The sequence below is a fragment of the Podarcis gaigeae genome (genome assembly GCF_964106915.1).
Source record: "Podarcis gaigeae genome assembly, chromosome: 5".
Lineage (NCBI taxonomy): Eukaryota > Metazoa > Chordata > Lepidosauria > Squamata > Lacertidae > Podarcis > Podarcis gaigeae.
This window is the reverse complement of record NC_139681.1, coordinates 2,060,311-2,085,452: the sequence shown is the minus strand read 5'-3', so window position 1 is coordinate 2,085,452 and position 25,142 is coordinate 2,060,311. Positions and strand designations below refer to the sequence as shown.

At 43.2% G+C, this 25,142-nt stretch overlaps 1 protein-coding gene across 1 annotated transcript; it reads left to right on the top strand.

The window, feature by feature from the left end:
* Positions 1–4,341: 4,341 nt before the first annotated feature.
* On the top strand, positions 4,342–18,831 carry BCL2L14 (BCL2 like 14). The gene is made up of 7 exons (XM_083738931.1): positions 4,342–4,385; positions 5,074–5,263; positions 8,980–9,425; positions 10,534–10,698; positions 11,981–12,051; positions 13,022–13,282; positions 16,963–18,831. The coding sequence occupies exons 3-7, from the start codon at positions 8,987–8,989 to the stop codon at positions 17,002–17,004; spliced, it is 978 nt and encodes a 325-aa protein (XP_083595057.1). The 5' UTR covers positions 4,342–4,385; positions 5,074–5,263; positions 8,980–8,986; the 3' UTR covers positions 17,005–18,831.
* Positions 18,832–25,142: the final 6,311 nt, after the last annotated feature.

Genomic DNA, 25,142 nt, shown 5'->3' with positions numbered 1-25,142 from the left:
GCAATTTGGTCTCTGGTTCCTCTGCCTCATCTAAATCCAGCTTGCACTTCTGGGAGTTCTCGGTCCACATACTGCTTGAGCCTTCCTTGTAGAATTTTAAGCATAACCTTGCTAGCGTGTGAAATGAGTGCAATTGTGCATTCTTTGGAGCATTCTTTGGCACTGCCCTTCTTTGGGATTGGGATGTAGACTGATCTTCTCCAATCTTCTGGCCACTGCTGAGTTTTCCAAACTTGCTGGCATATTGAGTGTAGCACCTTAACAGCATCATCTTTTAAAATTTTAAATAGTTCAGCTGGAATACCATCACTTCCACTGGCCTTGTTAATTGCAGTGCTTTCTAAGGCCCATTTGACTTCACTTTCCAGGATGTCTGGCTCAAGGTCAGCAACCACACTACCTGGGGTATACGAGACATCCATTTCTTTCTGGTATAATTCCTCTGTGTATTCTTGCCACTTCTTCTTGATGTCTTCTGCTTCTGTTAGGTCCTTTCCACTTTTGTCCTTTATTATGGAAATCTTTGTACGAAATGTTCCTTTCATATCTCCAATTTTCTTGAACAGATCTCTGGTTCTTCCCATTCTATTGCTTTCCTCTATTTCTTTGCATTGCTCGTTTAAGAAGGTCTTCTTGTCTCTCCTTGCTATTCTTTGGAAATCTGCATTCAATTTCCTGTATCTTTCACCATCTCCCTCGCATTTTGCTTGCCTTCTCTCCCCCGCTATTTGTAAGGCCTCATTGGACAGCCACTTTGCTTTCTTGCATTTCCTTTTCATTGGGATGGTTTTCGTTGCTGCCTCCTGTATAATGTTACGAGCCTCCATCCATAGGTCTTCAGGCACTCTGTCCACCAAATCTAAATCCTTAAACCTGTTCCTCACTTCCACTGTGTATTCATAAGGGATTTGACTTAGATTGTATCTTACCGGCCCAGTGGTTTTTCCTACTTTCTTCAGTTTAAGTTTGAATTTTGCTATAAGAAGCTGATGATCTGAGCCACAGTCAGCTCCAGGTCTTGTTTTTGCTGACTGTATAGAGCTTCTCCATCTTTGGCTGCAGAGAATATAATCAATCTGATTTCGATGCTGCCCATCTGGTGATGTCCATGTGTAGAGTCGTCTCTTGTGTTGTTGGAAAAGCGTGTTTGTGATGACCAGCTTGTTCTCTTGACAGAACTCTATTAGCCTTTGCCCTGCTTCGTTTTGATCTCCAAGGCCAAACTTGCCAGTTGTTCCTTTTATCTCTTGACTCCCTACTTTAGCATTCCAATCCCCTATAATGAGAAGAACATCCTTCTTTGGTGTCACTTCTATAAGGTCTTGTAAGTCTTCATAGAATTGGTCAATTTCAGTTTCTTCAGCACAAGTAGTTGGTGCATAAACTTGGATTACTGTGATGTTAAAAGGTCTGCCTTGGATTTGTATCGAGATCATTCTATCATTTTTGAGATTGCATCCCAGTACAGCTTTCGCCACTCTTTTGTTGACTATGAGGGCCACTCCATTTCTTTTACGGGTTTCTTGCCCACAGTAGTAGATATGATGGTCATCCGAACTGAATTCACCCATTCCCGTCCATTTTAGTTCACTGATGCCCAGGATGTCAATATTTATTCTTGCCATCTCATTTTTGACCACCTCCAACTTACCCAGGTTCATGGTTCTTACATTCCAGGTTCCTATGCAATATTTTTCTTTACAGCATTGGACTTTCCTTTCACTTCCAGGCATATCCGCAACTGAGCGTCCTTTCGGCTTTGGCCCAGCCGCTTCATCAGCTCTGGATCTACTTGTACTTGCCCTCCGCTCTTCCCCAGTAGCATGTTGGACGCCTTCCGACCTGAGGGGCTCATCTTCCAGCGTCATATCTTTTATATGCCTGTTGTCTTTGTCCATGGAGTTTTCTTGGCAGGGATACTGGAGTGGCTTGCCGGTTCCTCCTCCAGGTGGATCACGTTTGGTCAAAACTCTCCACTATGACCTGTCCATCTTGGGTGGCCCTGCACGGCATAGCTCATAGCTTCTCTGAGTTATTCAAGCCCCTTCGCCACGGCAAGGCAGTGATCCATGAAGGGGAAGCTTGAGTGGAGTGAAATGCTATTCTTTCCTTGCATATAATATTTATCTATTGGGGGCAGGGGATGTAAGCCTGTATGATGGAGAGAATGGTCAGGCACTTACCAGAGAATATTGAACTCAGTGGGACTTATGTCTCAGTAAAAATGCTTAGGATTGCAGTATAAGACTGCACAGTCTTAATCCAGTTACCTGGCAGTGAGTTCCATTGAATTCAGTGGATTTCGGTACAGGCTTGCAGTGTAAGACTCAATTTAAAGTGGCCACATTTCCCCTCAAAATTGCATGGATTGATAAATATAAAGTGCTTTGTATGTCAGCATCACATCTCTTTCATTGGTGTTTTATAGCTGAATACGCTTTACGTATTCACATGATGTAAACATGCATGTTTCCTCTCATCCAAACACACACACACACAAACACAGAGAAAGAGAGAAAGAGAGAGAAAAAACCATAATATAAGCAAGCAATACTTGGAAGTGCTTATCTTGTGAACTTGCCATTTAAATTGTTTAATTATGACAAAAGCTCCTGTTTACAAAAGAGAAAGGAAGGAAGAAAAAAGGACAGGGTGAGTTGATTTGACCTCTTCATCACCTTAAATTATCTCTGAGACATGGAGGGGAGGAAAAAGGAAATGGAGAAAGGCTATTTCTGGGAGTTGGGCCCCTTCTGCAACTCTATTATTCCCTTCCTCAGCTTTCCCTCTTCTTCTCTCCAGGATTTCTGTCTCAGCGGAGCCCATCTTCCACTTCCCTGGGGCACAAGTGCCGCCTCTCCAGATTTTCCAGCTCTCTCTCTCCCTGCCTCCCCTTGTAAATGAGCCTCCTTCGGCTTCATGGGAACAGCTCCTGCCCTTCACTTTTCCCTCTCTCTTCCCTTCACTTTTTCAAATTTCTCTGGCTTAAGCCCAGACATGCTGGGAAGTTGGGAGCCTCAGTGGTGCCCTCTGGAGGCTGGGGCAAAAATCCTGGCTAGTCCCCCCCCCCCCCCGCTGACTATGGCTTGGGGCTTAGAATTAGAGGGTTAGGAGTTAGGCTTTAAGCATTAGGGGTTAATGGCTACAGGTTAATGGTTACAGTTAGGGTTGGGGGTTAGGGTAGTTTTAGGTTTAGGGTCAGGTTTAATGTTTGAAGTTTTATAATGTTTTTATGTTGTATGTATTGGAAGCCGCCCGGAGTGGTTGGGGCAACCCAGTCAGATGGGTGGGGTATATTAATTTATTATTATTATTATTATTATTATTAGGACACAGGTTGGGCAGGCACACATCGTTTTCCATGTATTGTTTACACAGTGCATTTGTTACTGTGGCTGATACTTATTGCACTTGATGATATGTAACACTAAGGCTCAGATAGGACAGTGTATCTATAATGTTTTGATTTAGTGACAGTGTGACTCATGAGGGCTATATACAGTGGGAGGGGTGTTTCTCTCTCTGAAACCTAGTTATCCCAGCCCCGACATGGGAACAATTTCTAAGAAAATATTTCTCCCAGACAGATATCTCTAACACTCAATCTGATACTCTTTCAAGTCACTTGCCCATATGGCCAGATACTGACCCGGAGGAAATAGTAGATTTAATTGCTAAACTGAAAACTGATAAAGCCCCAGGGCCCGATCTGATCCCGGCGGAAGCTATTAAACAACACCCAACATGGTGGGCTAAAATTCTTTGCAAAAATCTGGCCACGGGCCAGATACCTAGATCATGGAAGGAGTCCATCATAATTCCTATATATAAAAAAGGACCACCAGAAGACCCAGGAAACTATCGTAACATCAGTTTATTATCAATCATCGGGAAAATCTATACTCGCTTCCTGCTAACCAGACTAACCCGTGCATATGCGCGCAAGCTATTTCTGGTGCTCCTCTGACCTGGAAGTGGGCAGTGGGAGGCGGGGGTCTCCGTGGGCCAGATAAGTGAGTCCCTCGGGCCTTATCCAGCCTGCGGGCCTTAGTTTGGGGACCCTTGATCTAGCTGAACCTGGCTCAGAAATATTGTTTGCCCTCACACTCCTGAGTTCTGAAATGCAAATGGCACTTGCAGGGAATGAAAGGCATCTTGTTTTGTGAATGGCAAGACTATTTTTTCCCCCTACAGAAGAATAGTTTTGATAATTGTCCTTAAGCAGAAACCCATGTATGAGGATTGGTGGGTTCACACATTTTTTCGTCTTATGTAGGGAAAGAAGTTTGGAGTGGAAATAGCATGTGCGCATGCATATGGGCACGCACTCCCCCACCCTCCAGCCCACCGTGCAATCGGCGCTGGAGACACCTGCCTGAGGCACAGTAAGTTTGCTGACCCCTGAGCTAGATTCAAAGCGCCACTCACTCTATATCCAAAATTATCACTGCTGTGCATTGAGAGCATTTATTATACTTACTTTTTATAACTTACCATAAGCATAATATTATCAGCACAGATAAAATGTCACCATGTCTTTTAGCAGAAAAATGTGCATTTTGGTATACCTTTGATGGAAAATCAGGGAGTGTCAGTGCTGCCCTACATTCATTTAATATTCTTAAGTACAGTAGTGGAAACAGAGGCACAGCCAGAGTTTGCAGGAAACAGATGCTTATTCCTACAGAAACCATTAAAGTCTAAACTTGCAGACTTTTGATAAAAGTTAGAATATAGAAAGCTTTAGTTTAGAGAATGCATGTCGGATGTGGGTGTGAGGCAGCGTAGCTCTGTTTACCAAGCCCAGGAAGGCAAACATCACGGGGGGGGGGGGATGCATTCTGCTCCTGCATCCTTTGGCACATCTGAGTGGGCACTGTTAGAAACAGGATGGTGGACCAGAAGGACCTTTGTGGCACATATACTTCCAATTTGCAGATAATCCTAGATACATGGTGAATGAATGGCCCAAGGTCAGAACGGCTTTAAGTGGTGTGTTTCTTTTAACAAATGAGAAATGACTGCTAGGCTAAAGTGTCCAGGCTCTTAGCTCCACCCCTTTTCATTTCTCAGCAAACAAAGTTCCAATAAGGAAGTGAAAGTGCCCTCGAAGCAGCTGGGCTCTTTGAGCTGGTTTCTTATTCTCCTAAAGCAGAACTTAAGGTGGTGGGAGTAAAACAAGGAAGCGGACACAGCACTGCGGCATTCACTGGCCACCAACAAGTGATCCTTTCGGGGGCTGTTTGTGAAACATTATCTGAAGGTAATTACCCAAAGTTTTATATAAACATGATTTAATGATTTTTATTTGCTTAAGCCTGAATACTGTCTGTCTTACAGGAAACTTCCTTGAACTTTCATACTGAGTAATATATGACTTTCAGCTGGGCTGGGGAAAGTCAGTCAGGACTGTCTTTCTCTCAGGAATGCAGATATTTCATAAGTAGAAAACTATTAAAGGTAAAGGGACCCCTGACCATTAGGTCCAGTCGTGGCCGACTCTGGCTTTATTGGCCGAGGGAGCTGGCGTACAGCTTCTGGGTCATGTGGCCAGCATGACTAAGCCGCTTCTGGCAAACCAGAGCAGTGCATGGAAACGCCGTTTACCTTCCCGCTGGAAGGTGGCAATAAAAAAAAAATCAGGCTCTAGCCTCAAGCGAAGCTCTGTCTCCTGGCACTTTCTGCTGGAATGGTTGCTGAATGTGTTCCATTTGCTATTGAATTTCCGCTTGACCAGACTTGGTTGAGTGTTAAACAAGTATTGTTGAAAGATCTTGGAATGATCCTGTTTCTCTTAGGCTACCCTGAAAAAGTGCATAGCTCAGGAGTTTGTTGCACTAAAGTTTCATGTAAAAACAATAAATTGAAATTATGTAAACTTAATTGTAATAAATCTGGAGGAGTACTGTTAGTATAGAATTAGAGACTATAAATAGAAGCAGTGGCTGTAAGGCACTTTGTATTTCAGAAGCATCAGAGCTTTCTAAACTTTTCATGTTGGTGACACACTTTTTAGATATGCATCATTTTGCAATACAGTAATTCAGTTTTACTAGCAAACCAGAGGTTAAACTAACCCCTTTCCAGCCCCAGAAATGTGGGGAGCATTCCTGTGACACACCTACAGCTGCAGCTGACATGTTGTTGCGACACACAGTTTGGAAAGCTCTGTTGTAAATCATTAGCAGTTGCCCTTTATGCCATTTATCTGGTTCCACAGCAGGTGTGCCAGTTTGGATCTGTTACAAACAAACTCACATATCCTAAAATAAATCAGTTGCTGCCAGTTCCATGGTAGTTTCTAGTCAATGAAAGCAGGAAGGTGAGGACTGACTTACAAAGAACAGTGACAGGTTTTCTGAAATATATGGTATGTTTGTTCTTTCTCTTACCAAGGGGCAATGATTTTAAGACTTCTTAGAAATGATATTTTTTTTTGAATAATATTGCCTCCCAAACATTTGCAGCGAAATGTTCAGGAACAACACAAACATGAGAGAACATAGCAATTTTATCTGTCTGTAGGGGTGCTTATGCTCAAAACTCATTCACATGTGGAAATATATGTGGAAATGTATATGTGTACATTCAAACCCCCAGAGCCACCCTGAAGCTAGCAGGCGAGGGGTGGGGGGGGGAGAGTCTGCATCCCAGAGTCTCCCGGGCTCTGCATTGAGTGGGCCTTGCCTAGCAATCAAGCCAGAGAGCTTAAAAACTCTTTTAAGGCCAGGTATCCCTAAGTGGGGACGTGGGTGGCGCTGAGGGTTAAACCGCAGAGCCTTGGACTTGCAGATCAGAAGGTTGGTGGTTCGAATCCCCGCGATGGGGTGAGCTCCCGTTGCTCGGTCCCTGCCAACCTAGCAGTTCGAAAGCACGTCAAAGTGCAAGTAGATAAATAGGTACCACTCCAGCAGGAAGGTAAACGGTGTTTCCGTGTGTTGCTCTGGTTCGCCAGAAGCAGCTTAGTCATGCTGGCCACATGACCCAAAGCTGTACGCCGGCTCCCTCAGCCTGTAAAGCAAGATGAGCACCACAACCCCAGAGTCGGACACGACTGGACCTAATGGTCAGGGGTCCCTTTACCTTTACCTTTATCCCCAAGTGGACCCTGTGCCAAAAGAGCTCTGAAGCGTTCTGCCTTGCTTGGGACTTGGCTTATGAAATTTCATGCAGCCCAACCAACTACATCTGGTTGAAACTGCATAAGTCAAAGTACATGTAAGATGAGGAATTATAGCACCTAGATGAAAGTTGTTAAATAAGGATTTATTTGATCAGAGAGCCCTTGGCATGGTGCTGGCAATGCCCCTCCCTCAGCACATACAACCCTACTAGGGTGGGGACCAGCCCTGCTTCCAAAGCAGTGGTGGCAGCACTCAGCACCCTCCACCAGATCTCTAGGCACACTTCAGCAGTGGAAAGGCATCTAGGTTTGACCCACATCCACAGTAACTGCCCCCCAGTTTAAGTAACCCAAATTTCAGTGCCCTATACCTAATGATTTCAGAGATAGAATCATAGAATCACAGAGTTGGAAGAGACCACAAGGGCCATTCGAGTCCAACCCCCTGCCAAGCAGGAAACACCATCAGAGCTCTCCTGACATATGGTTGTCAAGCCTCTGCTTCAAGACCTCCAAAGAAGGAGACTCCACCACACTCCTTGGCAGCAAATTCCACTGTCGAACAGCTCTTACTGTCAGGAAGTTCTTCCTAATGTTTAGGTGGAATCTTGTAGTTTGGATCCATTGCTCCGTGTCCGCTTCTCTGGAGCAGCAGAAAACAACCTTTCTCCCTCCTCTATGTGACATCCTTTGATATATTTGAACATGACTATCATATCACCCCTTAACCTCCTCTTCTCCAGGCTAAACATGCCCAGCTCCCTTAGCCGTTCTTCATAAGGCATCGTTTCCAGGCCTTTGACCATTTTGGTTGCCCTCCTCTGGACACGTTCCAGTTTGTCAGTGTCCTTCTTGAACTGTGGTGCCCAGAACTGGACACAGTACTCCAGGTGAGGTCTGACCAGAGCAGAATACAGTGGCACTATTACTTCCCTTGATCTAGATGCTATACTCCTATTGATGCAGCCCAGAATTGCATTGGCTTTTTTAGCTGCCGCGTCACACTGTTGGCTCATGTCAAGTTTGTGGTCAACCAAGACTCCTAGATCCTTTTCACATGTACTGCTCTCAAGCCAGGTGTCACCCATCTTGTATTTGTGCCTCTCATTTTTTTTGCCCAAGTGCAATACTTTACATTTCTCCCTGTTAAAATTCATCTTGTTTGTTTTGGCCCAGTTCTCTAATCTGTCAAGGTCATTTTGAAGTGTGATCCTGTCCTCTGGGGTGTTAGCCACCCCTCCCAGTTTGGTGTCATCTGCAAATTTGATCAGGATAAAACATCCTACTTGGGGATGCTTGTGAACAGAAGCCAAAGTCACTTCCCATTCAGAGAGGCCACCTGCTGATGAAAAGTATCCAGCAAGAACAGTGAAAGGCAGTGCTCTTCAGAAACCCTGGCGTGGCCTGACTGGCCATTGGGGCTGTACCTGATCCTGACCCTGACCATGCCTAACAGAAGTAGAAGAGTAAAATAAATATGCAAAATTGCAGAATAGGAAAAGTTCATTCCCTATATGGGATGAAAAGTTTGTGCTACTTTGCAATAGAATTTTACTTTATTTGAGTACAGAATACATGGAGCCTGACAAGGTGTTCAAATGATTGTCCACGCCCTTCCTCTGTACCAGTGTGTACAAAGTCTTGCTGCTCCTCAGAGCTGGACTGAATTTTTTAGGGCGAGAAGACAGAACAAAAGGAGATTCAAATTGTTTCCTGTTTGAACTTGGCTTGCTCAGATTTCCCCCACTTTTTGCCAATGGGTCTCTAAATTGATTATAGCAAAGCACTCCAAAGAAATTCCTACCTTTACTTGGTAATACCAATAAAATGGTGTTGCTGTTGTTTTATCTTTGCAGGTGCATCATGAATTTGACAAATTCTTCCAGTATGGAAGAAATCCCTTTGGAGGATGTCAATAGAACTAGCACAGAGTACAGAGTGCTTATGGCTTATGCGCAGCGTCGACTGTCCGCTAGCAAATACGGGCATCTTTTAGAAAGGGAAGCGAAAGGCCAAGAGGGATCATCTCTAGGCAGAGAGAAGAGGCAAGGTAAGGAGAAGGCACATCAAGGCTCGTCTCCCAAGGACCAAGGACAGCCGACCAGAGTCAGGAGGAAGAAGAAGAAGAAGAAGAAGAAGAAGAAGTCCCATTGCAAGCACTTTTTCTTTCCTTCCTGTCTAAGGGCGCAAGCTGAAGAGGATTCTGGGAAGACGTTCAGAAGGGGTGATGCTGTAAATGGGTGTGCACTAAGCCTGCAGGCGGGTGTTGGAAGTTGTTCTGCTTTTTCACTAGAAGAGCAAGGTGGGTTTAATTCTCTCCCCCCCCATTTGTTAAACACTCTAATAGCATATTAGTGGCAACTATTGCTTGGATTTTAGCCTTGGTTTCAAAACAGTTCTGCAGGTTAAGTTCCCAGAACTGCAGTTCCTTACAGTTCCGTAGGTTAAGGGGATGATAGCTAAGCCACTGCGATGGCTTAAATTTTATGAAATAAATAAATAAAAGTAACATAGCTAATCTATCAAACTATCTAAAGCAGTGGTTCCCAACTTTTTTTTTTTTTTTGGCCATGCTCCACCTAAGCATGTATAAAATCCTGATGCCCACCCCTCATGACATACAATTCTTACTATTCAAAAAGTGAACTCCTATTCACATGGAAGAAGCCTAAAAAGCCATTAACTTTGTCTATCTCGAATTGCCCCCCTTAAAAATCAACTTGCCCCCCTTTGGGGCATGTGCCCCAGGTTGGGAACCACAGCTCTAAAGAGTGAAGAAGACTTCTTGTGGGGAAATCTGCTCCCCTTAGCAGCCTCTCTGACCAAAGCGATGCACGTCCATTGTGAAGGGCTGGTTCTTAATTCTGTGAGGGTCTGCCTCAGGGACTGGGAACTTTTTTCAGCCTGAGGGCTACATTGCCTCAATGCCAATGCACAGGAGACTGCATGGCAAAGGTGGGTATGGTACTCCAAGGAAGTATGGCCCACACCACAGGCATGCACACACCACACGCCTAAGCACATCACCATTCAACTTCCTATCAGAGGCAACAGAAGGCTTTCCCCAATCCTACATGAGGTGGAGGGAACATTTTCAGAAGTGGGGCAGGGTCACAGGTGGGTGAACTCACAGTGCAGATAGTCCCATGCCACTGGGGTTCCAAAAAGCTGTCCTCTTGGCCTCTGCGACTCAGTGGTAGATCGCATGCAGCACTGAGAAAGGTCTTTGTTGGTGAGCTTGCTGCCAGAAGACCATCTACAGATTGAGTGGATCAGCATTTGAGCATGTTCCTTATGGAGAAAGGCTATAGCATTTGAGGATTCTAAGGGCGACATGCTTGATAATTTCAAGATTGTGCAGGGTGTAAGAAAACCAGCCAGCGAATTTGTCTCAATTTGTTTCTGAACAGGTGATTCAGACATCAATGTTGTGGTAGACAAGCTTGCTGAAATAGTTGATAATTCCACGCCATTCCCTCAAAGGACAGGATTCAAAGCACTGGAACAGACTCTGAGCCTAGAAGCAGATGGTGGGTGTGCCACCAAACCCGAAAATGAAGATGATGTTGAAAAAGGTAACCTGCTTTTCCTCAGCAGCCAAATGGCATTTCTGTAGAGTCTGTGTTTTCAAAAACTTTTTTTCTTGGAGAAACCTTTTCCTGATTGATTTGTCTGTCAAGGAACCATTGCACACTTGCCACATAACCCCTGGATGTTGCAAAGGATTCCAGCACACATTCTTCAGCGTACTGGCATAGCCTTTTTGGTGGCGCTGTGGTCTAAACCACTGAGCCTAAGGCTTGCCAATCAGAAGGTCGGCGGTTTGAATCCCCACGACAGGGTGAGCTCCCGTTGCTCAGTCCCTGCTCCTGCCAACCTAGCAGTTCAAAAGCATGTCAAAGTGCAAGTAGATAAATAGGTACCACTCCAGTGGGAAGGTAAACGGCGTTTCTGTGCGCTGCTCTGGTTCGCCAGAAGCGACTTAGTCATGCTGGCCACAAACACCGGCTCCCTTGGCCAGTAAAGCGAGGTGAGTGCGCAACCCCAGAGTCATCTGCGACTGGACTTAATGGTCAGGGGTCCCTTTACCTTTACTAAAAACTGTATGTGTGTTCAGAAAAGTAACAGACATCTGCCATATGGCTTTTGTCTGGAAGCACCATAACTGAAACACACCTTCAGATTTATTTAAACATTTTCAAATATATAACACAGTTGTGCCCTTTGGGTTATCTATCACACTGTTTCTCAGCCACGTTCAGTGATGGTCAGTATTCTCCACACGAGGCAGCTGATAGTATGGCCAGGTAAAGGTAATAGGTAAAGGACCCTGGAGGGTTAAGTCCAGTCAAAGGCGACTATGGGGTGCGGCATTCATCTCACTTCAGGCCAAGAGAACCAATGTTTGTCCACAGACAGCTTTCCGGGTCATGTGGCCAGCATGACTAAACCACTACTGGTGCACAGAGGACCGTGACGAGTCCAGAGCTCAAAGAAATGCCTTTTACCATCCAGCCACAGCAGTACCTATTTATCTACTTGCACTAGTGTGCTTTCAAACTGCTAGGTTGGCAGGAGCTGGGACAGAGTAACGGGAGCTCACCCCATCGCACAGATTTGAACTGCCAGCCTTCCGACCAGCAAGCCCAAGAGTGTTTTGGACCCGTGTCCCTAGTATTGCCAAACAACCTCTGCTGATTGAGATAATATACATAGAACACATGGAAAAAGCATTCCATAAATACTTAAAGCTCTTGAGGCAGCTTACGAAATCATTTGTTTTAATGAATGTAAATGATTATTTTACATCCTGTGTTAAACCAGAAAATTAGCTTCTTCTTTTTCCTGTTTTACCAGATAAGAAAGAAAAGTTAATAAAAGAAATAGTTGCCTTGTTAAGAGCATCGGGAGATAAACTGCAGGAAAAGGTAACCAGTTTGAGGCTGCAATTTGTATTATGTTGTTTTTTACTTGCATTGAATCTTAAAGCATTTAATTGCAGAACTTTCTATTTTATTATTTGCAATTTTGTGAATTGCTTTTCTAGAATGTTGAATGTGTAGAAAGGGGAGAAAGATATATTTTAAAGAGCAGCTGCAGGGGAAGGAAGACAAGAGAAAGCCTTTTGTGGAATTCAGATTAGGTTTGGATAATAAAATAATAGAATAGTAGAATTGGAAGGGACCCTGAGGATCATCTAGTCCAACCCTCTGCAATGCAAAACTCTCAACTAAATCATCGGTGACAGATGGCCATCTAACCTCTGCTTTCAAATATCCTCCACCTTCTGAGGTAGTCTGTTCCATTGCTGAATAGCTTTTACTGTCAGAAAGTTTTTCCTAATGTTTTGTCAGAATCTACTTTCTTGTATCTGGAACCCTATGGAGAAGCAGAAAACAAGCTTACTCCATCTTCCATGTGACATCTTATTTCCTCTCAGTCTCTTTTATCCAGGCCACCAAACATATCCAACTCCCTCAACTGTTTCTTTTAAGTCTTGGCTTCCAGACCCTTGATCATCTTGGTCGCCCTCTTCTGCACACCTTCCAGCTTCCCTGTATCCACTGTGGTGCCCAATTTGATCCATCAGATTTGCTTATATCCACATAAAATGTGTGTACATTAAGGAGGCCTCAGTAATCTTTTCCCAAAGATTTATTTGGGGTTTTGGACAGCTGAAAGCACTTTTCCAGAACTACATTTACAAGTTGGCTGTAGAAAAGAAGTTGTCTCACAAATCCACACTTACCAGAGAATAGGAGAGCAATTATTTCTTATTTGTATATTTTACAAGGAAAAGCCTTCCTTGAACTTGCTGTGTTCAGAGATTGTTGTGCCTGAAATGGGACCAATACCTCTGTTTGTTCCTAATGACAAATGCCTTACATTCATTTCCAGGTTCAAAATGACAGGACTTTCTTTCAGTGTGCCTCAGAACTGATGTCCTATGGATTCTTCAGTAGAGTTGCCGATCAATTCCTAGAAGAGATACCTGCAGACTCTGAAGTGCAAGCACAAAGTATCAAAGTTGCTTTTGCTATTGAAGTCATAACTAGACTCACTGCTATAGACAACCATCCCATGAACACCATACTGGGCTTTGGAGCAAAATACCTCAAGGAAAACTTCAGCCCTTGGATCCATAGTCAAGGTGGATGGGTAAGAGATTTTGCTTCCTCTCTCTGCTGGCGCATCCTCCCCTTTCTAAACAATCGTTACCTGTGAACTTCCCATTGGGGCTGCTGGGCCAGCAGCCATTCGTGACAGTTGGGTGCGAATGCAGGGTACCCTGTGTTGCATAAGACACATTTGTTCTGACATTCTGAAAGTAGAAATTATTATTTGTGCTCTTATTCCCACAAGCTTGCACTGAGCTCTCTTACTGTGTTAGGATATAACTAGGGTGCAGATTAAAATTGGTTTAACAACTATACCCCTTCTTTGGGAATCTTGAAAAATGTAATCCCATGGGCTAGGGAAAATTCTCAGCCAATTTACCAATTTTTTATTCCCAGTTTTCTTCAGATAAAGCTGTGGTAGTGAAATGACTATACAGTGGTACCTCGGGTTACAGACGCTTCAGGTTACAGACTCTGCTAACCCAGAAATAGTACTTTGGGTTAAGAACTTTGCTTCAGGATGAGAACAGAAATCATGCTCCGGTGGTGCAGCAGCAGGAGGAGGCCCCCTTAGCTAAAGTGGTGCTTCAGGTTAAGAACAGTTTCAGGTTAAGAACGGACCACCAGAACGAATTAAGTTATTAATCCAAGGTACCACTGTAAAACCGATAAAAGTTTGTAGTGTATCTATTCAAGACGGGCGTGGGGGGAGGGGGATCCAAATTGGATTCTAAGTTGGTGCTTCAGATTCAAAGCTTATCTCCCCCGGTCTGCTTTAGGCAATGCTCATTTTGCCTGAGAAACTAAAGCTTCAAAAAGCTGAGTTGCCTCTTGGGGTGGGGTAACAAATGGCTATAATCTTTAAACTTTGGGGGCTGCGTTTTTTTTTACTGGAGGCTATGGAGCACACTGAGCTGCAGAACAGGAGTGGGGCCAGAGACGCCTCCATGGCCAGGGCTGCCTCCTGCTGCCCTGGAGGGCATGCTCTGGCCTATGGCAGCCTAGTGCTCATGGCCCTGCTGCCCATCTTCTTCGGGGCACGGCACTCCGTCTCCTGCGCAAAGGGGAAGAGTGCTTTGGATATGCCAGAGACCATTGCCAACTGAGATGCTGCCCGCTTTCCTGTCGTTGCCAGCTGCACCCTCTTGGGCCTCCACCTCTTCTTCAAAATATTATCTCACAAATACATCAGCCTGTTACTCTCCCTGAATTTCCCCAACAGTACCAGCTTCTCTTCACTCAGGGCTCTGAGGAAACTAAGGAAGGGCTTGTCGACCGCGAGTTTGACACCGTGGACCTTGTCTGCCTGGCCATGAGTAGCAGTGTTGGAAATCTGGTACCTGTTGAGAAAGCACTGGATTGCCAACACCTTCTTTGGCCTGGCCTTCCCTCTCAATTTTTATTTATTTATTATTCAGTGAATTTATATACTGCCCGGAGGTCTCAGTGGGTCTCTCAGTGGGGTGGAGCTGCGAACTTGAAGAATGTCAGCACCGGCTGCATTCTGCTTGGTGGGCTCTTCATGTATGATGTCTTCTCTGTCTTTGGCACCAACATTATGGTGACGGTCGCAAAGTCATTTGAAGCACCCATAAAATTGGTTTCCCCCCAAGATCTGCTAGAGAAATACTTGGATCTGCTAGAGAAATACATCTGCTGGCCACCCCCACCCCACCCCGCAAGTGAATTTTGTCTTTTAAAAGACAACTGGATCATATAACAGCCATGTGTGTTTGTACGTGTGCATCTGTCTGAAGACTGGTGGGGCAGGGGGTGGAAAACAGGAGGAGGGGCCTGTTTATTGATCTTCTCTCCGCCTGTCTACTTGCCTGTCTGCAGCCCTCCTGTTCCCCTGGAGAGAAAGAGGATGGGGCAGGTGGGGGCAAGAAAGCAGCTTTGCCCCTTCCACCAACTGTCTTTTGATGCCAGCTTCCCTGACCTCTGTTCATTGTCTTGGTGGGAAGAAGAAAACGGGGGAGGGGGGAGAGAGACAAAGGGGGAGAGAAAGGGAGGTTTGGAGTTGATTTTTAAATTTTGTATTGTGAATTTGCTTTACAAATTAAAACAAAACAAAAAATTATTGAAGAACTTTAAAACTTTTGTCACACCTGGATGAAATCTGTGGGCAAAGTAGCCTCTTCTGAGTGGAGCCATGTTTAAGACAAGGTACAGATAAACCTTTAAAGTTTTTGTTTGTTTGTTTGTTTGTTTGTTTGTTTGTTTGTTTGTTTGAAAAAGGGATTCCTCCCCTCACCATGTTGTTGGCAATTGGCATAAACATATGGTACATCATATAGAGACCTCTAGGTAAATTCCCTGCAAAATTGCAGGGGTCAATATGGATGAATAACAGTTTGAAGCTTTTAAAGTTTTCTGACTGAATTTGGCATCAGTTTTCACTGAAAGTGCTTGTGACAATTATGACAATTATGGGTGGACGTGTGTGGCAGAGGTGGGAGTTGAATATCCAGCATTTACTAGTTAAGAGCTAGATTCGTCAGTCACAAAACTACAGTCCATCTTCTCCCTCCCTCTGTCTGGCATTTTTCTTTTAGAAAGCACTTGGGGCAAGGAGGAAGAGGGGTGTGCCTTTTCAATTGACTATGTCTCTCCAAATCTTCAAAGTGGGTCCAAAGCTTTAGAGTAGCACTGTTAGTTGCTTCAGAGAAGGCTTGATTCCCTTTTCTGATTCCCAAGAGCCCATCTGTCTGAAGCTGGTTAACACATTGTCCAAAGTGGATACATAGGTTGTAAGAGTCAAGTGAGCAAGGCAGAGACGCACATTAGTGTTCATACCTCCAGTAGTGTAGTGAGAGTTGCTCGGCATTACCAAGGCAACTGGTACAGAGAGTGGTTTGTCCAGGAATCAGTGTTGTTCTTCCTCCCATCTCCAGTAGCTGATCCCCCAAAAGTTTATGCCCACCGCCTTCATTTTCCCAGGATGAGCTTCACCCTCTTGGCTATAAAGTATGAGCAAAGTGGAACATAGGAGGCTGTCTTACGGAGTCAGACCATTGGTCCACCTAGCTCAGCATTGTCTCCACTGGCTGACAGCAGCTCTCAGGTTTCAGGAGGGATCTCCTGAAAGAGGAGGTTAAGGGGTGATATGATAGCCATGTTCAAATAAATAAAAGGATGTCACATAGAGGAGGGGAAAAGGTTGTTTTCTGCTGCTCCAGAGAAGCGGACACGGAGCAATGGATCCAAACTACAAGAAAGAAGATTCCACCTAAACATTAGGAAGAACTTCCTGACAGTAAGAGCTGTTCGACAGTGGAATTTGCTGCCAAGGAGTGTGGTGGAGTCTCCTTCTTTGGAGGTCTTTAAGCAGAGGCTTGACAACCATATGTCAGGAGTGCTCTGATGGTGTTTCCTGCTTGGCAGGGGGTTGGACTCAATGGCCCTTGTGGTCTCTTCCAACTCTATGATTCTATGATTCTATGATCTCTCGCAGGCTCACCTGCAATGCCCCACTGCCTCATTCTCCCTCCTGGACCAGCATCCTCTGCCTCCTGCTGCTTTTGCAGGCAGAAGAAACAGGTTGTGTTGCAAATCTGTAGTGTCATGCATCTGGACTGATGGATCAGAAGTTGTGCATTAATTGGCATAAGCCTGTATTTGGTCTCCTTAGCACTGGGGAAAGATTCTTGCTCTGCTGTGAACCCCAAAACATACAGAATTGTATAAATCTTACTGACCTGGTTGTCTTTTCACTTCCAGGGGAAAGCTTTAGGATTACCAGACCAAGAAGAAGTAGAATGATGAAAGCCTGTGTCCTTCATGAGACATCTCTTCATTTCGAACTGGAATCGGGGATGGCTGAACAATCCCCCCCCCCCCTTAAATCAAAAGACTTAGTTGGTTTCACATTGGCACTGATAGTTCAGTGCATGTGCAATAAGAACATGCTGCTTTTGCGATGCTGGAGTACATTTTGCAAGTCACAGCAGGTTGTGGCATTTTTAGTCCTTTGGTTAACATGTTTCAATGACACATTGTTCGGGTGGAGAAACCTCTCAGTACTTTTGTGCAAGAGACATCTTTGTAGGTGTAAATGGAACATAATCACAATAATAAAACCTATATATAAAAATGGAGATCTCAGGAGTAGGATTGATGGGTTCCGCATGGGACAGGGCTCCTGCCTTTTTAATGGGTGCTTGGAGGACAGAGATTAGTCAGCTACAGTTTCTTCCATTGCTGTAGCCCAGACTCACAGATAAGTGTGTTTACATTCTGTAGCATCACTGAGCCATACCACTTGAGACCTGGTGGGGTAACAGAATAATTGAAAGTTTCCCCCTGTGAAAATTCCCTTGCATTCATTTCCAATGAACCTCCTTCATTGGAGGTTATTAAGCAGAAGTCAGATGGACTTCTGTCATGGATGCTCTAATTGAGATCCCTTTATCGCAGGGGGTTGGGCTAGATGATCCTGGGAGTGACAGGAATAGCTTGAAGCAGAATATTGAGGCAGGACAGCCAGAAAGTAGGTGCCCAGGCAGCAACAGAAGAAGCAGAGCTTCTCCAAGCTCAATTACTGTGATGGTTGTGGTGGCTTTCATTTTCTTCTCCTACCCCGACAATCTGAAAATGAAAAAGGAAGGGCCGGGATGCAGGAGCCTCTCTAAAGCCAATACAGCAGAAACTCCTGCTTAATGACAGCCAGAGCCTTCCACAAAGCGGCCTTTCCCAGGAAGTTGCCGACAGGTCTAAGACTTGCTGTGTCACACGGCTTGGACCTCAACCTGGCAAATGGGGAAGACTCCAGAGGAACTGTGGAAGTAGAGGGAATCTAACCTGATCCAGCTTATCCCCCACTAGGAGCAACCTTTTGAGATCACAACAGCTCACACAGGCAACCAAAGATCTTGCCAGTACTGTGATGCTGTTGTAAAGCAGCACAAGTAAATATGGTGTTACCTCGGGGGTAGGGGAGATAACTGGAGGCAGATTTCTGAGGTGATATTTGCACCCCTAGCCAGGCTGGTTTCACCAACCCCTAGGTATGCCTCTGCACATGTACAAACACATATATTTATATTTGAGAACCAGCACGGAATAGTGGTTAGAGCATCAGACTACTAGGACCTGGGAGACCAGGGTTTGAATCCCCACTTGGCCATGAAGCTCACTGGGTGACAGGTCTTACATTTCAGCAGGACTAACACTGGGGCCCCACACCAGGATCTAGTGCCAAATTACCTTACGTGCACCCACTTGATCACTTTGATAAGCAGAATTGACCCTACTACAAGTCCCACATAATACCCATTCTACATTTGTGAGAACTCTATTGTTTAGTGTGGCAACGCCTACACTGTGGAACTCCCTGCATGTTCAGGTCATGTACTCTTTTGGGCTCCTGCTAAAAACATTATTGTTCAGACAAGCCTGCCCAGATGCTTAGAAACACTGATGTGAATTTTGAATTTGTTCTAGTATTTTAATTTGTGTATGTTTTAAGGTATAGCTGTAGATTTTTCTTGATTTTCTTGTCTTATCTTTTGTAAACGATTTTGAGGTTTCTTTTTCTTTTTTTACAATCGAGCAGTGCATAAATTTTATGAAATAAACAGAAGAAGTCAACCTTGTGATTAATTTTTACATTTTAGTACGGAGATTTGTTCCTATATGTTTAGTTCTAGATTGCCCTTTCTACTTTTGATTTATTTGGCATCCGTTATTATACTTTGTTACATTATAAATACTTATATGTTGTTGGCATCCATCTTTCTTGAGAGACAATGGAGTGACGCCCACCTGCTGGAGAACCACAGTGCCTGCTGTAACTGCAGAGACCCGTAACTTATAACTGCTGCCTCCTGAGTTGTTTTTGCTGCAAGGCCTGGGCGCAAGCCTGGGCAAGGGGTCTGGAGGTCCTGAGCTGCTCAGATGACAAGACTCCCCTCTCTCTCCCCCAAAGGAAAGCAGAGCAATACAATTGGCACCAGCTGAGTTGCAGGAGTTGCCGGAAGGAGGCAGACAGGCACCATCCAACCGCCTTAGGGTCTCCGCTTCAGATTTGTGTAGGGATTACTCCTCAGCCTTTTCTTCTCCTGAAGATGTCCCACAAGGTAGGATATGTAAACAAAAACAACAACCAGAATCAAATTTGTCCCCCAACCTAACCTGAGCTGACTGGAGCATGAAGTTCCCTGTAACAGGTGGTGGACCCACCTGCCGACTGCACTCCGTATGCGCTGCACTTGGATAACCTGCACATCTCTCCCTCTGATTTCAACCCCATGTGGCTGAGTGCCAACAGCAATGTGGCCAAAACACTGATAAATTGAGCTCACAGTCTTTTCACCCTAAAACAAAATATAAATTATTCTTATCCACAAAGCTTTCTCGGTTTCAGCCACCCAACAGGCTGTTCTTTTTGGTTTTCACTGCAGAACCAGGTGTCAGAAACCCTCTTCTTATCTGCTATAATCCTTCAATGGAGGTTTTTAAGCAGAAGTCAGGTGGCCGTTTGTCATGGATGCTTGAGTTGAGATCCCTGCATTGCAGGGGCTTGGATCGGATGACCCTGGTTCTGTGACTCCATGATTCCATGCAGAGATGCCTTGGCAGAGATGCCTACCTTGCCCCCGCCCCCCAGTGTGGGTCCAAGAAGGGACAGGGGAGCCAGTGACCCTGCACAGAGAAGCAGGAAGTGACCCCAAGAGTCATCTAGTCCATCTTCCTGCAATTAAAGTAAAACCTTTTATTTCTGAATTTTTATTCTTTGGAAAGCCAGATTCAAATTTGGTTCCTTGTTAGTTGGAATTATGTTTGCAAACCAAATCTAGTATTACCATGATAAAATATATATATACTTAAATCAAAATACATTAATAAAACATACACATAAAATCTTTAAAGAAACATGGTCTCTCCATACACAGAGTTCTGCAGCTGTATTAACCCAGCTGATGGACAATTCTTCTTCTAGTTCAAAATACATACAAAAAATCTTTCCATTGTACTGGCCCATTTTAAATTTCTCACTACCCTCCACTAGCCAAATCTGCAGTAATTTGGAAAAGATGCAGGAAGGACTCCTGCAAAATGCCTCCATTCTTTCTCCTATGTAAAACACTTTCTAATTTGCCTAACTTGTAGGGAATATCTGGCCCCACAACTGCAGTCTCAAAAACAAGGGGTATTAATTTTCCAGGTAGACTACTGCTGAAGCTGGAGGCTTCACTTTTTTCTTTAAAAATAGCTTTTGTTCACAAACTAAAGAAAAGAAAAGAAAAGGGAGGAGGGAAGTGGGTGGAATCCTTAATTGGGAGCAACTTCATTCCTAGAAATGGATTCTTTGTTCTCTCTCTATGATCATTAAAGCTTCTAACTGGTAAGAGACTCCTTTCGCTTTGTTCTGCTTATCTACTGCCAAAGGGCGGGGGAGGAAGCCAAGTCCCTGAAGCCTGACACAGAACTACCAACAAACAAGGAAATGATATGAGTGAAATGAGACACTGGAAAGAATCCAACCCCCGAGACCTCAATTTTGCAAGAAACCCACAAATCAATCAAAGCTGATAAAACAGAAGTAATACCAGCAAAAATACTAAATTGAATAAATAAGCCCGGCCGAAATGAAACAAAACCACAAGCAGCACAGAAACAAGCCAAGCCAAGCCAAAGGAAAAGTGTTAAGGTAAGAATTAGGGTAAGTGTTATGGTTAGGGTAGAATCAGAATTAGGGTTAGGGTGAGAATGAGGGTTACGGTTAGCGTTATGGTTAGGGTTAAGCTTATTGTAAGGATAAGGTTTAGGGTGGGGGTTAGAATTATGCATAGGGTCAGGGTTAGAATTACTGTTTGGGTTCAAGTAAGCCACTGGAAAAGAAACAATATCACCAGAATCCCAAAATAAAGCAAGACCTCCCAATGCAGTATATTTGATAAACCCAAAACAAGAAAAACAAGAAGAAACAAGGAAACTAGTAGAAAAGCAAAAAGCAATTGTAATGAAGCAGGAATAAAAGAAACACAACAAGTTTTAGTGTTAGGATTAGAATTAGGGTTAGGGTTAGGATTATGATTAGAAGTACAATAAGGGTAAGTGTTAGGGTTAGAATGAGGATTAAGGTTAGGGTTAAAATTAGTGTCCAGGTTAGTTTTAGAATTTAAGTTACGGTTAGGGTTAGAATGAGGGTTAGGGTTAGGGTTAGTCAGTGCTTCCCCCCTCCAAAAAAATGTTTAGGGGTACTCTCATTTTCCTACTCATATTGAAATGCTGCCCCTCAATGAGGCCAAACTCCCCCTGCACCACCACCCCGAAAAAAGCACTGGTGTTAGCATTACAGTTAGGGTTATGGTTAGTTTTAGCGTTAGGATTAGAATTAGGGTTCAGATTAGGGTTAGGATTAGAATTACAGTTAGGGTTGGGGTTAGAATGAGGGTTAGGGGTAGAGTAGGCCACTAGAAAAGAAACAAAGTCACCAGAATACCAAAATAAAGCAAAACCTCCCGAGGCGGTATATTTGATAAAACCGAAACCAGCAAAACAAGTAGAAACAAAGAAACTAGCAGAAACGTAAAAGGCAATTATAAAGAAGCAGAACTAAAAGAATAGCAAAAGGGGGGGAGGGGGGCAAATGGCCATTAAGAAAGCAAATTCTCCAGAAACGCCAAACCAGTGAAAACTCATATGCTAAATGATGCTTGGTTTCGGAGTTTCTGGTGATTTTGCTCTTTCATGTTGCTTGCTTATTGGTTTCTAGTGATTCTAGTGATTCCATTAGTTTCCATTAGATTCCTTTCCATTAGTTTTTGAGTTTCTAGTGGTTTTGTTTCATCTTCATGCTTCAGATTTTTAGGCCCTTTGTTCGCTTCTTAATGCGCAGGTTGTTCTTCACCTTTGAAAGTTGTGATTGGGTTTGGAGTTTCTGGTGAATTGGCATCTATTCCATTGGGTTTGTTTGTTTTTCGTGTTCCTTTTGGCTTCTGGGTTCTCTTTTGGCTTTTCCAGTTCTGCTGGTTTTGCTTTATTTTTATGAGATTGGATAATCTACAAAGCAAGCAAAAGCGAACCAACCAACCAAAACACCGTACAAGAAAGAACTACCAACAAACAAGGAACTGATAGAGTGAAATGAGACACTGGAAAGAATTTCACTGGAAACCCCAAAACCAATCAAAGCTTATAAAACAAAAGTAATACCACCAAAAATACTGAATTGAAGAAATAAGCCTGACTGAAATGCTTGTTTTTCGTGTTGCAGTCTTTGCTTCATTTCTGTTTTTTCTTGGCTTTTGCATTTCTGCTGCTTTACTTCATTTTGATGAGACCCGATAATCCCCAAAGCAAGAAAAACTACCAAATGAAGAAAATAAACAAGCAAGAAACAGAGATAGTGAAAGCTAATATGCTAAATGTTGCTTTGTTTTGCAGTTTCTGGTTATTTTGTTCTTCCATGTTGTTTGCTAATGGTTCTAGTTCTTTTCCACAAGTTTTTGAGGTTGGAGTGTTGAATGGTCTCTTTAAATTTGAAGGTTTATTTAAGATAATGGAAAATCAGGAAGTCAGTAAATTTCTACGTAGATATGAAAAAGATCTTGGAGGGTTGGAGGAGAGATATGTGGGGAGGAGTGGAGAGGGGGAGGAGAGGGGTGGTGCGGGATTGGGGGGGAGGGGGGAGGACGAGATGGGAGCGGAGGGAGGGGGTGAAGAGGAGGAGGAGGGGGGAGAGACAGGGGGGAAGAAGTGGGAGAGGAAGAAGAAGAAACAGAGAGTAAAACCACCCGAATTTGAATCGACAAAAACCCAAATCGGTAAATTTCTGACTTATCAGTAGACAAAAGTGACAATGAATCTTAAAATTTTAACATGGAATGTAAATGGCCTGAACGAAAAAACTAAAAGGAATAAAATTGTAAATGTGCTGAAAAAGAAAAAACTGGATGTAATCTGTATACAAGAGACTCATGTAGCCAAAAAGCATAAACATGTTTTGTCAAACAAAAATCTGGGTACAGAATTTATAAATTCCACGGCAGAAAAAAAAAAGGAGTAGTATGTCAATGAAAAATGGGAACCCAAATTGATCTATAAAGATGAAGAAGGAAGGATATTGGGGGTACAGATCAGCTTCCGGGGGAAAAGATTAATGTGGTAAATATATATGCCCCAAATTCAAATAAACCAGAGTTTTTCAAGAAATTAGAACAAGTGTTAGTAAAATTAGAAAACAATAGGACGATACTTTTGGGAGATCTCAATGCAGTGCCTATACCAGAAATCGACAGACAAACAGAAAAGAAAAAACGAAATCAAGGAAAATTACCAAAAGCATTCCAGGACTTGGAAGAAAACTTGGACCTGATAGATATTTGGAGACATAAGCACCCAACAGAAAAGCAGTTTACCTTTTTCTCAGAGGTACATAAAAGCTGGGGCAGAATAGATCAAATTTGGACTTCGAGGGAATTTACCTTAAGAACCATAAAATGTTAAATCCAACCGAGAACCCTCTCCGACCATAATTCAATAACGTTGGAAATAAAAGGTGCAACGCAGGGGGGTTATAGATGGAGACTGAACGAATATTTATTGGATAATGATGAGGTTATTGAAAAAGCTAAAGCCACTCTAAAAGAGTACTTTGAATTGAATCTTAACACAGGAACAAATATAGATGTGGTATGGGACGCCAGTAAGGCGGTCCTAAGAGGTCTTTTCATCCAACAAAACAATTACAAGAAGAAAATAAGACAGCAGAAGAAGGAAGAGATTCTCAGACAGCTAAGAGAGTATGAGAAAAAATTAATAGAGCACCCGAAAGATGAGCAAAGTATACAAACAATAAAAATATTACAAACACAATACTCGATGTTAACAAACCAAGAAATTGAATGGAAAATTAAACTAATGAGGCAAAGATATTTTGAGTCAGCAAATAAAACGGGAAAATTCTTAGCTTGGCAACTGAGAAAAAGACAAAAACAAAATGTGATAAACAAAATAATGGTAGAGGAAGAACTGATAGTAGACCCAAAAAAAATACAAAAAAAACTTCCTTAAATTCTATGAGGAGTTATATAAGAAAGGAGAAGAAAACCCAACCCAAATAGAAAGATATTTAGAGAACTGCAAAGGGAAGATCGTAACAGAAGAAGAAAGACTTCAATTAAACAGACCCATAAACATAGAAGAGATTCAAAATGCGATAAAAAAAATGAAATCGGGAAAGGCACCAGGGCCGGATGGCTTATCAGCTAAGTACTATAAGGTTCTGGAAAATCAACTGTCACCAGCGCTTTGCGACACCATGAATAATATCCTAAGAGGAGGGAAAATACCTGAGTCCTGGAGGGAAGCATTTATAACGCTAATCCCTAAACCAGATACAGACAAATTAAATATCAAGAATTACAGACCAATATCTTTACTAAATAACGATTATAAAATATACGCCGATATTATGGCAGATAGACTGAAAAAGTGTTTAACAAATCTAATCCACAAGGACCAGGCGGGTTTCCTCCCAAATAGGTTTTTGAAAGACAACGTGAGACATGTCATAAATATAATAGAATATTTGGAGATCAATAACGACATACCTGCGGCACTGATTTTTATAGACGCGGAAAAGGCGTTTGATAATGTCTCCTGGTTGTTTCTATTAAAATCTATGGAAAAGGCGGGGATAGAGGGCGAATTTATGAAAGGAATACAGGCAATATACTCAACCCAATCTGCCAAATTGGTAATAAATAATAATCTTACAAATATATTTAAAATTGAGAAGGGAACGAGACAGTGATGCCCCCTCTCCCCGCTCTTATTTATCATGGTCTTAGAAGTATTGGCGAATAGAATAAGATCGATATCAGAGATACAAGGGATCAAAATAGGAGTAAAGGAGTATAAACTAAAAGCCTATGCGGACGACTTGATGTTAT

Bases quoted from the DNA above. Each gene is read 5' to 3' on its own strand.
- BCL2L14 (XM_083738931.1), top strand. From the start codon at position 8,987: ATGAATTTGACAAATTCTTCCAGTATGGAAGAAATCCCTTTGGAGGAT. The intron at 9,426-10,533 runs GTGGGTTTAATT...GTTTCTGAACAG, and splicing joins TTTTTCACTAGAAGAGCAAG to GTGATTCAGACATCAATGTT. The intron at 12,052-13,021 runs GTAACCAGTTTG...ATTCATTTCCAG, and splicing joins GAGATAAACTGCAGGAAAAG to GTTCAAAATGACAGGACTTT.